Raw genomic sequence first — 14119 nt, forward strand, 5'->3', positions numbered from 1 at the left:
AAGGGTATGATTGATAACGGCTGTTTTTGATTAGCGCCCGTAGTTTTGATTCGGTCCGGGATTCTAATCTCGAACGCATTTCCCACTCTTTAAATATTCTCGATGTTTATGTAGTATAATGACAATAATAGGTTTGATGCTATTAATTTTACTAAAGAAATATTTGCAGTGTGACGACAGGTTTGAATTTTATAGAAGTATTTCTTTATTATGACAAAGTGACAAGTACATCTTTACAGTAGTCCCGATGGTCTTAGACTGACTTTTGCTTAGCTATTAGGTACATGCAGGGCCTCTTGGCCTTTTCTCACCCCCACCCTCATACCCTTACTTATACCTTGTACTCCATACTTCATACCTGGCTCTCTCTCTCGCTCTCACACGACTCGTATCCATCTCAATTATACAATACTTTAGTGACCGAGACTCACCAACTAGCCACGTTTCCTCATCTGGCAACAGCATGTTGGATAGCCTTTGTCACAACATAATCCTTAAATTTACGACACTTAAAAATAAACACAATCTTATCTTTAGTTTAAAATATAAACTTAACATAGAGAATATTCTTTACTCCTACATTTATACGACCACCGACGCGAATCAAGCCTCTCTCGTCGACCCGCGGATTCAGAGATCCAAGTTTTGCGCATTTCACCCTTTCTTCGGATAAAAGACGATCGATTTCGTCTTGAAAGTGCGCTTGTTGCATTAATCGAATAACGCGATACTCGGCCTCCTCAATTTCCTTGATTGTTAAAGCGCCCTTGACATTATTGTTGGGTGAGAAACGTAAGCAGTACGCGACGACACGAATCAATCGTGTGTATGACGAGAAATTTTTGAAAATTTCTTCCGATTGTGATTGCGAGAACATGCACAATAATTTTTTAATCCCCGGTAAATCCTTCTGAGGCGTTACCGCAACTTGCGGCCAAACGGATTCGGGCTGAGCTAGCCACGCAGGCCCCCGAAACCACGAGTAGATATTTAAAAATTCCCGTGGAAATTGACCTCGCGACAACGCGTCTGCCGGATTCTGATCAGTCCGGATGTGCCGCCACTCCGCGCCTTCACTGACCTCCTGTATCTCTGCGACGCGATGTGCTTCAAACACCTTTAGGATGCTCGGATGTTTATTTAGCCATAGTAAAACTATTGTTGAGTCTGACCAGAAAATTGTCCTGTACACGTGAAAGCTCGTCACCTCGAGGACTTCGCGATATAAGCGAGCAAGTGTCAAAGCGCCGCAGAGTTCGAGTCGAGGGATGGTTTGATCTTTTAGTGGAGCCACCCGTCCCTTTGAACAGAAAAGTCTTACGCGAATTTCGCCGGCCTGCTCGCGAGAGCGCACGTATATACAAGCTCCGTAACCCGTCTGACTCGCGTCGCAAAATCCGTGAATCTGGATATCGTTTGGGTTATTTGTGGAAACGTATCGGTCAATCTTTAAATTGTCGATTAATGACAGTTGTTCCGCGAACGATCGCCACGCGGAATCTAACGCGCTGGGTACGGACTCGTCCCATGTAGTTTTTGCTTTCCAGCATCGTTGCATAATCACTTTCGAGGCGAGAATCACCGGACCGAGTAAACCGAGGGGGTCGAAAATTATCGCGATTTCTGATAAGATATATCGTTTTGTGATCTTTTCGGAGGGCTCGATACGTTTCACCGTATAAAGTAAGTCGTCATTCCGCGCGTTCCATGATATACCGAGTGTTTAGTGCACAGGACTTTCGTCTGTCAGAAATTCGATATTTGCGGTTTTTTTGCTCAAATTATTTAGGGCCTGCGGGTGATTTGACGCCCGTTGTGGAATGTCGAATCCGCCACGCTTCAATATTTCGATCACTTCGTCCCGAATTTGTACGATTTCCTCAAAAGTGTTTGCCCCTGATAACAAATCGTCGACGTATAAGTCGCGCGTTAAAACCTCGGCCCCCTTAGGATAATCCACGCTCTCATCGCTTGTAAGTTTGTGTACGGTTCGTATCGCAAGAAACGGAGCCGACGACACGCCGAACGTTACGGTGTTTAGTTCGAATACGCGAATTCTTTCCTGTTGGAGCCAAAAAACTCGTTGGTACCGACGATCGCTGGGGGCGATCGAGATTTGTCGGTACATTTTCGCGATGTCCGCGGTAATCACGAATTTATAACTGCGAAATCGTAAAAGATGCTCGATTAGTTTCAATTGAATAGTTGGGCCGACCATCAGCGTATCATTAAGCGACATTCCCATGCTTGTTTTGGCGGACGCATCGAAGACAACTCGGGTCTTCGTCGTAGCGCTTGTCGCCTTTATGACCGCGTGGTGTGGGAGATAATAACCGGGTAGTGATTCGTCGACAACGAGTGACATATGGCCTAGTTCTATGTACTCATTCATAACGCGATGATATTCCGCTTTAAGCACCGGGTCCGCGTTAAGCTTTTTTTGCAAGTCAGCAAATCGTCGCAAGGCCATAGATCGCGAATCACCGAGGTCTCGATCGGCGCTACGGAACGGCAGACGAACGACGTACCGTCCCGACGGTTCGCGAGTGACGTTTCGATTGAAATGAGTTTCGCAGCTTGTATTTTCCGATAATTTTATTTGACTAGCGTATGCATCATCGAGCAACCAGAATTTTTCGATTGTCTTCTTCAATTCGGTCAGTTAGGCCGCGTAATCTCCGGAAACGTAGCGAGGAGTGCATGGTATTGCGATTCTCCGGAAATGACTTTAATACTAGGGCCGACTTCCGCGATCTTGCTGGGTGTCTTAAAAGAAGTGACCCCGTCTACGAGCCGTTGATTGCGAATGTCGACGAGTAGCCCGAAATGGCTGAGAAAATCCGCGCCGATAATCGGCTTCGTGACGTCAGCGACGACGAAACGCCAAGTGAGCTCCCGACGGAGTCCGAAGTTCAGGTTGAGCGTAACGAATCCGTATGTTGCGATCGTTGTATCGTTTGCCGCGTAAAGTTCGTAGGACGCTTTGGCGCGCGGGCCGCGTACCTGAGTTCGCGGAAACACGCACAAATCGGCCCCGGTATCTACAAGAAATCGCGTCTTCGTTGCCCGATTCAATACGTATAAGCGGCGCGATTTTGGGCAGGGGTCGTTTACCGCTTCTAACGCCCTCCGTCGCGTTTCCAGACAGGTAGGTGCACGGTGTTGTGCACTTTGTAGCGTTGGCTCCGAATCGCGCGTGGTACCAACACTCACCGTTGCGACTTCGGTCACGCTGACGATCCCTGGTCTGCGATCGCTGCCGCGAACGTGTGCGTGGTCGGCTCGGCTGGTCGTCCATCTTCCGCTGGATTGCCGCGATGTCCTGCTGGTGCTGTTTCTGCATGGCCACGACGGTAGCCAGGCTTGCCGTTAGTTGCTCGACCAAGGCTTCGAGCCTACCCGCACTCCCCGCGTACTCGGCGACCTGGTGGCGCGGAGTTGCGTCGGCGATGGCATCGGCTAACTCGGCAACCGTATCGAGGTTCGCGGTCGTTTGCGTAGCGAGGATAGCCTGCATCGACGAGGGTAGCCTGCCGAGCCACAGCGAGCGCACGAGGCTCTCCGGTACAACGACGCCTGCTAGCGCCTGAAGATGCCGCAGAAATTGCGAGGGCTTGCGGTCACCCATCTCCTCGTGCTCGAGTAATCGCCGCGTCTTCTGTTCCTGCGACGCGCTGAAACGACGGATTAGTTCCGTTTTTAATTTTTCATACCTGCCGCTCGCGGGCGGCCGCGTAAGAATGTCCCGCACTTCCGCGGCGTACTTCGCGTCTATATTGCCTGCGACGTAGCTAAATTTTGTCTCGTCTCCGACCACCCCCGCTAACGTGAACTGACTCTCGACTTGTGTGAACCACATCTCCGGGTCTGCGGGCCAAAACGATGGAATATGCACAGCGACTTGGTCTAGCGCAGCTCGTACGTCGGTTACAGCGTCTGCCGGCATCTTACACGATCTGGGGTCTATATCCGGTCACCAATACCACTCAAATTTCACAGCTAAAATATAAGTTCACTAACACTAGCACTCACAACAAAAATTTAACACAGCCTGACACGAGAAAGAGTATGGATCGCGCCAAATCACGTCGGGGTCACCAATTTAGGGTATTTTCAATACAATGTATCTTACAATCACTTCAGAGAGTTGAAACAATTAATACAAAGCGTGGATATAATTTTCATCGAATGTTGTAAGACTGGACATAACATCGAGCTGTAAAGGACAAATTGTGGTGCTGTCGGTAAGTTAGTACTGTATGTGCCAAGAGCGTGGCGAAGACTGGGGTAAAGAAAAAAAGCAGGCTCGCCCCCGAGTCGAGGCCAAGGGTCGCGTCGCGCCATAAATGCCACATGTAGGGAAATTTCCGGTGCGGTCAAACCCTTAGCCCTCGGCTAGCGCGGCGAGGCCTGGACACTCGAAGATTAGTTGGAAACGGAAATATTTTTACGATTTTTCGCCGGTGGCGGGTGTCCGCCACAGTTCGTATACTCGTAGAAAAATGGATGAGGAATTCGAAAAAAATGGTTTCGTAATTGTACCAAAATCGCATCATAATGAAAAATCAAAATTAAAACAAAAGTGCCATTATTTTTGAGGTTCTTATTACCCGATATAGTTTGTATTTTTTTTCCTCAAAGCTACCATCAGCCCCCAAAAAATATCAAAAATTCAAATCAATCGATTCACGCATTCTTGAGAATATTAATTTTTTCCGATTTTCATACATTTTGCTTTTTCTCAATAACGATTGGGTTAGAGATCTGAAACTTTCAGGATCTTATTATCTTATTAAAGTACCTAAGAATCCTCTCAGTATCGTGCTCATATCTTTCAAGGGCAAATTCACTATGCTTTTACCCCTAGGGCCTTTGCTCGAGCGTTGGCGAGGTGTCGAGATTGAGCGTCTCTTTCCACTTGACCCGAATATTGTTGGATAGCGCGCGTTCGATTATCCGGACTAACAAGTGTTCATCTGATATCACGTCCAATGACGCGAGCATGTTCACGTGTTGGCGCATGTCGTCGACGAGTCGCGCTAAATCTTTATGCATCGCCTTTTTTACCGCGGGCAACTCGAGGATCGCGTCGAGATGTTTTACGATCAAAATTCGAATTTCAAAATTCAAAAATTCTTGTCATACGAATCTAGAAGTAACTTCCATGCCGTCCCGTAATTTTCTTCGCGCACGTTATAAATGAGAATTGTATTTAACGCGTCACCCTCTAGGCAATTTTTTAGATATAAGAATTTTTGTAACTTCGTTATGTCTTCGCGAGAATCGATCATTGTCAGTAATGTATTTTTAAACGATAGCCACTTTTCGATGTTGCCGTCGAACCTTGGGAGGTCGGCGACCGGCAATTTAAGTCGACGCGTGCCGTCGATCGGCAGCGACGTTACGTTTGCTACACCGGGATGTTGTAGTGTTGTCGATAATAAATCTGTCTCGATTTTAGTTATGATCGCGTAAAATCGATCCTGCAACTCGTCGAACTCATCGACGTTGTCACCGTCTCCGTCGGTTAATAATGCGAGTTCATCGTGTAATTCCTCGTGTGTCCAAAATTGTTCTTTTACACGATCCGCCCGCATTTTTATGTTCGCGGGTTCAAAATCCGCGTCCTCCGTGAATCGCTCGAGTTTTGTAATGTTCGTCTTTAATGTCGCACGCTTTTGATTAATAAACTTTACGCGGGCAGCCATTTTACTGAGCTGGTGCGGACAAAATATTTACGAGATCTTCAAGAAAAAACAGGCGTATCGACGTCTCGAGATACGACGTCTGTGCGTTCGATGTCGAAGGTCGACTGATTCTCAAGGGTCGGCTCTAAGCCTCTCCCCGTGCAGCGCGTATCTTTTCGAAAACGCGCACGAACTCGTCCGTCCACCGACAAAGATCAAGAGACCGAGCGCGGCCGGCGTCAAGTGTAAACAAACCCCCCCTTGTGGCGGTTACGATTCAACGCCTATATATCGAAACTCTCATAACAAAACGAGACGTATGTTTTATACATGTGATTGTCGTATATATGCATGCTACGTTCTTCACACAAAGCATGCGTTGGACCGAAATGTGTTTTCGACTACGTCGAACGTTATGAACTATAGAAAGACGTATGACGCCAAAGGAAGTACATAATACGATATTAAGAATCGTGAACCGTTTGTATACTTATATTTTTGTAGATGATGATCGTTTTCCACCGATGGCGAACTGGGGGGTGACGAGTTTGGAGACGATGGCTGGCTAGTCGACGAGTGTCACGATTTATTGAATACGATGCACGTTTGCACCTTTTTCTTCTTGTCCTCTATGCGGGCGTGGCTTCGCATCCCGCTTCCGACACCATTTTGTATAGTCGAAGTTCGTTTATTTTCAAAGTCGCTTCGTGATTCTGTATCTATGTTTAATTTTTTTGGATTTTTTTTCTTTTTAGGGATAAAGGTTGAAGGTTTTGGTTTCGAAATAAAGTACACTCGCGATTTGAGCCATCGGATTTTTGTCGTTTATTGGCTCTTGTGGGAAAAGCCTTGCGGCATAAAAACCCACGGCGATTTATGTTGTTTTACGTTTTTTCCTTTGTCAAGAAGCCAGTTTGGTCCGTGCCATTGCAATCCTCGGTTTGCGTTTGATTTTTTGATCGGAGAAGCGAGGATCGTATGGCTGTTCACCCGCGTTCGGAGAATCTGGAACCATACGACCGTTCACCCGATCGTTTCGATTATCCAATTATCTCCCTTCTTTTGGGAAGTCGTATGTGAGAGAGCACAGGACTCTCTCGCCTTGGTGTCGTTACGCGACGGACGACCGCGTCTTACTGCCTGTTTTTACGTGTATTGCACGCTCGCCTCCTCGCTCATTGGAGATTTCGCATCCCTGTTGACGCGAGTTGGTCGAACGCGCTAACAACCGAAAATCGCCACGGCCCCGGACGCAAAAGCCTCGTAGGCACTGAACGTCGCTGATCGATTCTATTAATGCAAGGTCGGCGTCGTTATCCCTTTTTATGATTGTTGCCAAAGCTTTCCCTTGAGCGGAGGGGCATGCTGCAATCCTTCCTTGTTTTGAGATGATGCGGTTATCTCGTTTTACGACCGCCTCCGCTGAGGCCGCATTTAGCTCGGGATTCACTTTTGGCGGATCAATGGATATGCAGTCGCTTGGGGGAGGATATTTTTCGATGATTGACGTCTTTAGCTCTGGTGGCAGACCTTGTTTGAATATTTTCTCCCATCGCACTGCGATAGGTTTTGGAATTTCCGGTCCCAGGACCCTGTCTGGGGCAATCCGTTTCCCCATAGCTTTGAGGACGTTTTCTGCCAGGCCCCCTGATTCATCGACTCCTGGGTTCGGTGGTGTCTTAGCTCTCGTAGTTGTGAAATCGACGTCTTCAGCGCGTCTCGCGTCTCCCTGCGGTTCGACGACGGGTACTTCCCCGGTCGCTGTATCGTCGGCTTGTGAACCTAAGGCCCGACCTGTATGCATAAATGAGGAATATTTTCTATGTGATACATCACAGTTGCGGCTTCGTTTCAATAATGTTCGTGTAAATATATATATACATATATATATATTTATACATTTTTGCCATCGCTAGAGCTTCCTCGATTGGTTGAAACCTTACGAGTGGCATCGTTTTGGATTTCCCAATTTGTTGAGCATGAGTTACAACTCCTCTCTAAGGGCTACAGCCCGTGCAGAGTGCCGAATTCGCTACAGCGAAATGATCACGCTTGACGGGTAAGACGACCTAACCTGCAAAATATTTCCCTTTTCCTCTCCCATTCATGGGAATTCCGAGGACAGCGGGGAGACAACTTACCCTTTTCCGTATTATTCCGTGAAAAACTGTCAGTTTCCCAGAGTCTCGTTGGGGATTCGTAGCCGCGTCTTCTCTTTTCGAGGTTCGCGGCGAGCGCGAGTTGGACGACGACGACGAGGCGTGCCTGCGATGCCGTTTCTTTTTCGTCTTTTTCTTCGCCAATTTTCGTTCCAATCGCTTTATTCGTTTTTCCAGTAGTCCTCCGTCGTTTTCTTTTCCCGAATCTGTACTTCTGCTCCGGTTCCGGAACATTTTTAATGTTTTTTGTGCACTTTATTATTTTATTTTTTATTTTTTGATTGTGGCTTGTCGGCACAAAGAAGAAGAATGACTAGATCTAGGGGACAAGGGTACAGGGCCGACTTTTTCGATATATAACTATGAAATATGTGGCGACATCGGTGTGGAGTAGGGGCACTACCAGTTGATCTCCAGGAAGAGGCGCGTAATACAATTGGATTAGTTAGTCGATGCTTGTCAGACTTTGAAGTTCAATACAGTACAACAGAAAAAGAACTAGCTATTATCTATTCGATTACAAAATTTAGAATATATTTAGTTGAAAATCAATTTGAAATCATACCGGATAATAAAGCTTTGACTTTCTTGAAAACTATAATTTATCAAAATACGCGTTTAATAAGATTGAGTTTATTACTCCAGCAGTATGACTTCAAAACGATACATTGTAAAGGCAGTGACAACATTGTCGCAGATTTTTTTAGTCGTATAGTCAATTTCATGAGGATCATCCCAATTACAGAATAATTTCAGCAATTACATCGAATCTTTTACCAAATGAGAAAAATAATCACCAAATGTTATCAAGTTTAATGAAATCTTTGACCATGGATACCATACTTCCAGTTCATTTGAAACAATTTGGAAGGGTCCAGAGAGCTGACCAATCAATAAAAGTAATGTTCGATTCAGTCAATTCAAAAAAAGGCAATGTTAGATATAAGGTATATAATGACGTGTTATTCGTTAATGACAAATATGACGAAAAGTGGAAGCTTGTGATTCCAACTAGATTGATAAGACAATTGGTTGGTTCAGTGCATTCTAAATTAGGTCATGTAGGTTTATATAAAACAAATCAATATTTAAGGGAATCTTATTATTGGAAGCATATGGGTAGCGACGTCAAACATTTTATGTTGGCTTGTGAGCTATGTCAGCGTACAAAACATTTAACTTACAGTACGAAAGGATTATATCAGATGGTGAGATCTGAAAAACTGGGAGATCTCGTCACAGTAGACTACTATGGACCATTGCCTACCAAATATACAAAAAATTTTAAATGCAACAGTACATCAACGTACAGGTTTCACACCATATCAGCTATAATTTGACAAAGATCATACCGATAAGATATAGCAAATTATAAAATTTCCGCAAACAGATTTGATAAGCAAACCGTTGAGAATTGAGTTAGCTAGAGGAAGAATTGAAAAAACATTCAATCGGCGATGTAAATATCAAAAACAAAAATCGAAAATAGAACTTAATATTAGTGACCTGGTTCTGATGAGGGTTCCAATGCAATCAAGTCTATTGGTTAAGGTGACACAGAAACTTTTTCATTTAATGAATAATAAATTTTCTTGGGAACTTGGACAGAATTGATCAGATTCAATTTATCAAAATTTGCAACGTTTCGTTGGTTTTATTTATTTTCCAACTTCATCAGGCAAGCTGTAACAGATGTACATAAACTTTAAAATTAAGTTGCATAAAACAATAGACATGATACATGTAAGTTACAAATTCAGAAATAATAAACTAAACAAAATTACAAAATATTTACTTTTGAGGTTAAATCATCGTTAAAATCCTCTGGTCCATAACATCAAGTCAAAAATGTGTTTAAATAAGACTAGACAGATGTATACATTTTTTTTAATAAAATTATAAATTCATTGTGCCAATAAATCCATTTAAATAAAATAAAATGGACAAATATGATGGACAAATACACATGTCAAACGTGGTGACTCTTAAATCACAGACTGTACTACTCTCACACAGTGTGATAGTACGTGTGGAGGTCGCATTATCTGTATTGTCAACATGACTCTGTTGTCCATGACTAGTACTGTTCGTATTGTGCGCGAAAGTTCAACCTCTAAGTAAAATAAAAATAATTACTATGACTTCACTAAATCCTTCACATCATTTATCAGGTCACTGTAAATTGTACTGAGATTTTGCGTGTCGGATCTAAAATTGACACAATTCATCGCCTTAATAAAAATCATTTCACTTAGGTTTCTCTTCATGTAATTTTTCTCCAGATCTAAAATCTCCACATCCTCGAACTGAAAGTTATGACCATCTTCAACAAAGTGATGTTCCGCTAATGCTGTTTTGTTGTTTTTTATGGACTTCTCAGGTCTGCAGTCAAGTTTGTGTTGTCTCACTCTGGCTTTTAATTTTTGCCTGGTCTGTCCAACGTACCATTTCCCACACGAGCACGGAATCCTGTATACCAGGCCAGATCTATCTTCTTTCTCCACTTTGTCTTTTAGCCGGGAAAATAGATCCTTAACCTTGAATACATTATAGAATACCAACTTGCAGTTGGTGTGCCTGAATAAAGATCCCAGTCTTGGTGACAAGCCTTTTATGTAGGGAAATCTGCTAAACGACCAATTCCTGTTGACATTGTTGCTCCTGATGTTGTTTCTAATCCTCTCGGACACAATTTTCTCACACTTGCTGATGACCTTGTTTGGATGATTGTTAGATGACAGTAATCTTCTAACCATGCGAATACTTTCCTTGGTCTTGTTCACATGACTCAAGCGCATGGCTCTGTTCAAAAACCCTTTTGCAACCCCCGATTTCTGGCTCAATGGATGATTGGAATTAAAATTCAAAATTCTTCCTGAGCTGTACGGTTTCTTGAACCAAGAAGTTATAAGATCACCATCTTCTGATCTTTCTATTAGTATGTCCAAAAAAGGCAACTTCCCGTTATTCTCAACTTCCAAGGTAAACTGGATGTCCTTGTCAACACTATTAAACACATCTAAGATGCTGTCTACTTTATCCTTTGGAACCACTGCGAATAGATCATCAACATACGACTTAATGATCGGAATTTCAAAGTTAAGGTGAGTCAACGCCATTGAAACAACATAATCTACTGCAATGATGGCAATTGAAGGACTTGCTGGACTCCCCATAGCACATCCTTCCTTCTGAAGGTAAAAATTGCCATCAAACACGAAATATCCCGAGTCGTAACAAAAATCAATAAGCTCTAGTAGAGTAGTCTGGTCCAATTGTACAAATTTCTGGATTTCATCCCACCGCTCAATGATGATTTTCCTTATTAAACTGTTATGAACATTGGTAAAAAGAGATACTACGTCCAGTGATATTAAAACATGGTCTTCGTTTACCTTTTTCAGTTTGATTTGGTCTAAAAAATGAAATGAATCTGTCACATTATATTTCAGACTCATTACGAACGGTAGCAGACTCTTATGAACAAAATTGGCGATCTCATAACCTGGTGATCCTATGCTACTGACCACTGGTCTAAGTTTACACCCAGGTTTGTGGGTTTTCCTTAAGCCATAGATTCTTGGTGCCAATGCACTGTAAGTTCGCATTAGCTTACCTTGGATGTTGTCAAGGATACCAATATCCACAAGTTTCTTTATTAAGCGGTTGCTTATGTTTTGTAGCTTTTGACGTAGGATCTCTTTTGATCTTTTCATATGTTTTACGGTCGCCAACCAACTTATTCATTTCTGTGAGGTATTCTTCTTTGTACATGACCACTGTTGAATTACCTTTATCTGAGCGCATTACTAGGAGATCTTCATGTTGTTTAAAGAAATTTCTTGTGACTTTGATATTTTTAACTAGGTTGAAGTTTTTCTTGTGATTGCTGTTGCTTCTACGCTGATATTTAATGTGATTTGTCACAATATTTACACCTCTTGCTCTCAGATTATTTCTCACTTCCGTCAAACCCTCGTTGGATAACTCGTCATCTTTCACTTTGTCGATACATCCCTCCAGATCCTTAATAATTGTAACGACCGGTTGATTGATATTTGTTGTTGGTAGTCCATAGTTAAAATCTAACTCTAAGATCTTCTGGACTTCTGATGGTAAAACTGTATCAGTGAAATTATAAATTCTGTTTCCAACTTTTTGTTCTACATTGTCAGTCATCTTGTCTTGTAGCTTCCCAAACTTTTCGATGTTTTGTTTTTTTATTTTCTTAAAATTGCTCTCGTAGTAATTATGGAGCTTGTTCAAAGTTTGCATCCATAAAACTAATGGAAAACGGGACTCCATCTGTTACAGCTTGCCTGATGAAGTTGGAAAATAAATAAAACCAACGAAACGTTGCAAATTTTGATAAATTGAATCTGATCAATTCTGTCCAAGTTCCCAAGAAAATTTATTATTCATTACATTTAACATGGATGAGAACCAAGATTTGGACTTTTTCATTTATTTCAAGGGACATTTAAAATATCAAGTATCGTTGGAAAAAATGCTTATCGGTTAGTTGAAATTGATGATGAAAGTAAAGTAAAAGGCGTATACAATAGAGTGAATTTGAGGTTGTATCGTCAATCCACCTAGTAAGCAAGATGTTTCTAAAAATTCGTAGATAAATTTCAAGGTCGCACAGGTCAGATTGATCCTCCATGTCTCACCCAGAAACAATTGAGTGTAAGGTTACATATTGAGAAAATTTTGTTAAATAGATTATAAGGATTTAGATACCATAAATGACTAAGGAATGTGTGTATGCGTGAACGTATGAGTGAGAAAACGTAACGAAAATGATATAAAAAAAAGTGCAATGACGGTGTTCGTTTCTCATGAACGATGCAACGTCCATGAAAAAAAGGGGGTAATGTGACATTACAAGCATTCGAATATAGGCGGCAATATTTCGGATTTGACCGGACGGAAGGAGAGTGAGCGTTTGACCAGTCTGGTGGAACCGGCTACAAATCTGGAGGATAGAAGCGAAGGAGACTCTGCGGAAAAACGCCAACCTGTACAGACCGAAACTTATAATACTCCGCAGCAGTTCAAAATCTAGTCTATTTTTACATTACAAAACTCAATATACACAGTACGAAGTTCACCGAATATTCGATTTCATTGCGATCCTTGCTAATTTCATCTCCACTCTGAACGTGTGTAAACGACGAAGCCTGAAGGTGAACATCCAAATTTAAACTATCTATCGAAAGAGAGCAATTGGAGAGAAGAAGATCAGGATAGGCAAGTGACTTATATGGTGCAACCACATTCGAAGATTGAGACAAGCAAGTAGCATATTTCAAGGTATTGTGTATCCAAGGCGTACTTTTTAAATTGTGTGAATGTTCGAATGAATGTATAGTTTTTGATTTTTTATATGTACACTTTTATTTCTACCCTTTATTGCAATCTGCTCATTTGAACTGTTTTATTTATACTATTTTATCTTTACAATTTTGTCGAGTCATTTATTTCTAATTTATTTATTTATGTTCTTAATTGTTCAGGGAGAAATAAAGTGTTACAGGTTACTTTCTGGAGGTAGATTTGGACTATCCTGTAGAACTCCACGAGGATCATAAAGACTAACCTCTTTGTCCCGAACATTTTACTCCTCCAGGTAGTAAAAATGCCAAACTCGCGACCACCCTTTACCCCAAAACAAAGTATATATTGCACTATAGAAATTTGAAACAGTGTTTGAGTTTAGGATTGAAAGTGACGAAAGTGCACAGAGTTTTAAAGTTCGCACAATCTCCATGGCTCGAGCCTTACATCATGCTCAACACAGACATGCGTAAGCGGTCGAGGAATGAATTTGAGAAAAACTTTTATAAACTAATGAACAACGCGGTGTTCGGCAAGACTATGGAGAATGTGCGAAATCATAAAGATGTTGAATTGGTCACAAAATGGGAGGGAAGAGGTGGTGCGAGAACGCTTATTGCCCGAGCAAACTTTCACAGCTGTACCGTATTTGGCGCTGATATGGTTATCATTGAAATGAATCGTGTCAAAGTTCACTTCGCCAAACCTATTTACATCGGCGCATCAATTCTAGATCTGTCAAAAATCTTTCTCTACAATTTCCACTATAATTATATTAAAACCAATCTTTCGAATAAACAAGCTAAATTGACGTATACCGACACAGACAGCCTTATTCATCAATTCAATGTGCCTAATATCTATGATATCATCAAATGTCATGTAAATGCAATGTTTGATACCTCTGACTATTCACCGGACAATGTGCATGGT

The 14119-nt window shown here is 42.2% G+C and overlaps 3 protein-coding genes across 3 annotated transcripts; all 3 read right to left on the bottom strand.

Moving 5' to 3' along the window:
- Window positions 1-538: 538 nt before the first annotated feature.
- On the bottom strand, window positions 539-1558 carry LOC124178270. Its single transcript, XM_046561507.1, has one exon. The coding sequence runs from the start codon at window positions 1556-1558 to the stop codon at window positions 539-541; it is 1020 nt and encodes a 339-aa protein (XP_046417463.1).
- A 165-nt stretch (window positions 1559-1723) lies between these two features.
- On the bottom strand, window positions 1724-2470 carry LOC124178271. Its single transcript, XM_046561508.1, has one exon. The coding sequence runs from the start codon at window positions 2468-2470 to the stop codon at window positions 1724-1726; it is 747 nt and encodes a 248-aa protein (XP_046417464.1).
- Window positions 2471-9981: 7511 nt separating this feature from the next.
- LOC124178272 lies at window positions 9982-12025 on the bottom strand. Its single transcript, XM_046561509.1, has 3 exons — window positions 11484-12025; window positions 11352-11440; window positions 9982-11261 (listed from the first exon to the last, which is right to left on the bottom strand). The coding sequence occupies exons 1-3, from the start codon at window positions 12023-12025 to the stop codon at window positions 9982-9984; spliced, it is 1911 nt and encodes a 636-aa protein (XP_046417465.1).
- Between the last annotated feature and the right edge of the window lie 2094 nt (window positions 12026-14119).

The sequence above is a fragment of the Neodiprion fabricii genome, chromosome 3 (assembly GCF_021155785.1).
Source record: "Neodiprion fabricii isolate iyNeoFabr1 chromosome 3, iyNeoFabr1.1, whole genome shotgun sequence".
Taxonomy (NCBI): domain Eukaryota; kingdom Metazoa; phylum Arthropoda; class Insecta; order Hymenoptera; family Diprionidae; genus Neodiprion; species Neodiprion fabricii.

Coding starts and splice junctions, on each gene's coding strand:
- LOC124178270 (XM_046561507.1), bottom strand. CDS start 1,558: ATGCAACGATGCTGGAAAGCAAAAACTACATGGGACGAGTCCGTACCC.
- LOC124178271 (XM_046561508.1), bottom strand. CDS start 2,470: ATGGCCTTGCGACGATTTGCTGACTTGCAAAAAAAGCTTAACGCGGAC.
- LOC124178272 (XM_046561509.1), bottom strand. CDS start 12,025: ATGACTGACAATGTAGAACAAAAAGTTGGAAACAGAATTTATAATTTC. Junction 11,441..11,483: donor AAAGAAACTTGTGGATATTG/GTATCCTTGACA, acceptor GCGAACTTACAG/TGCATTGGCACCAAGAATCT. Junction 11,262..11,351: donor CAGTAGCATAGGATCACCAG/GTTATGAGATCG, acceptor TTCATTTTTTAG/ACCAAATCAAACTGAAAAAG.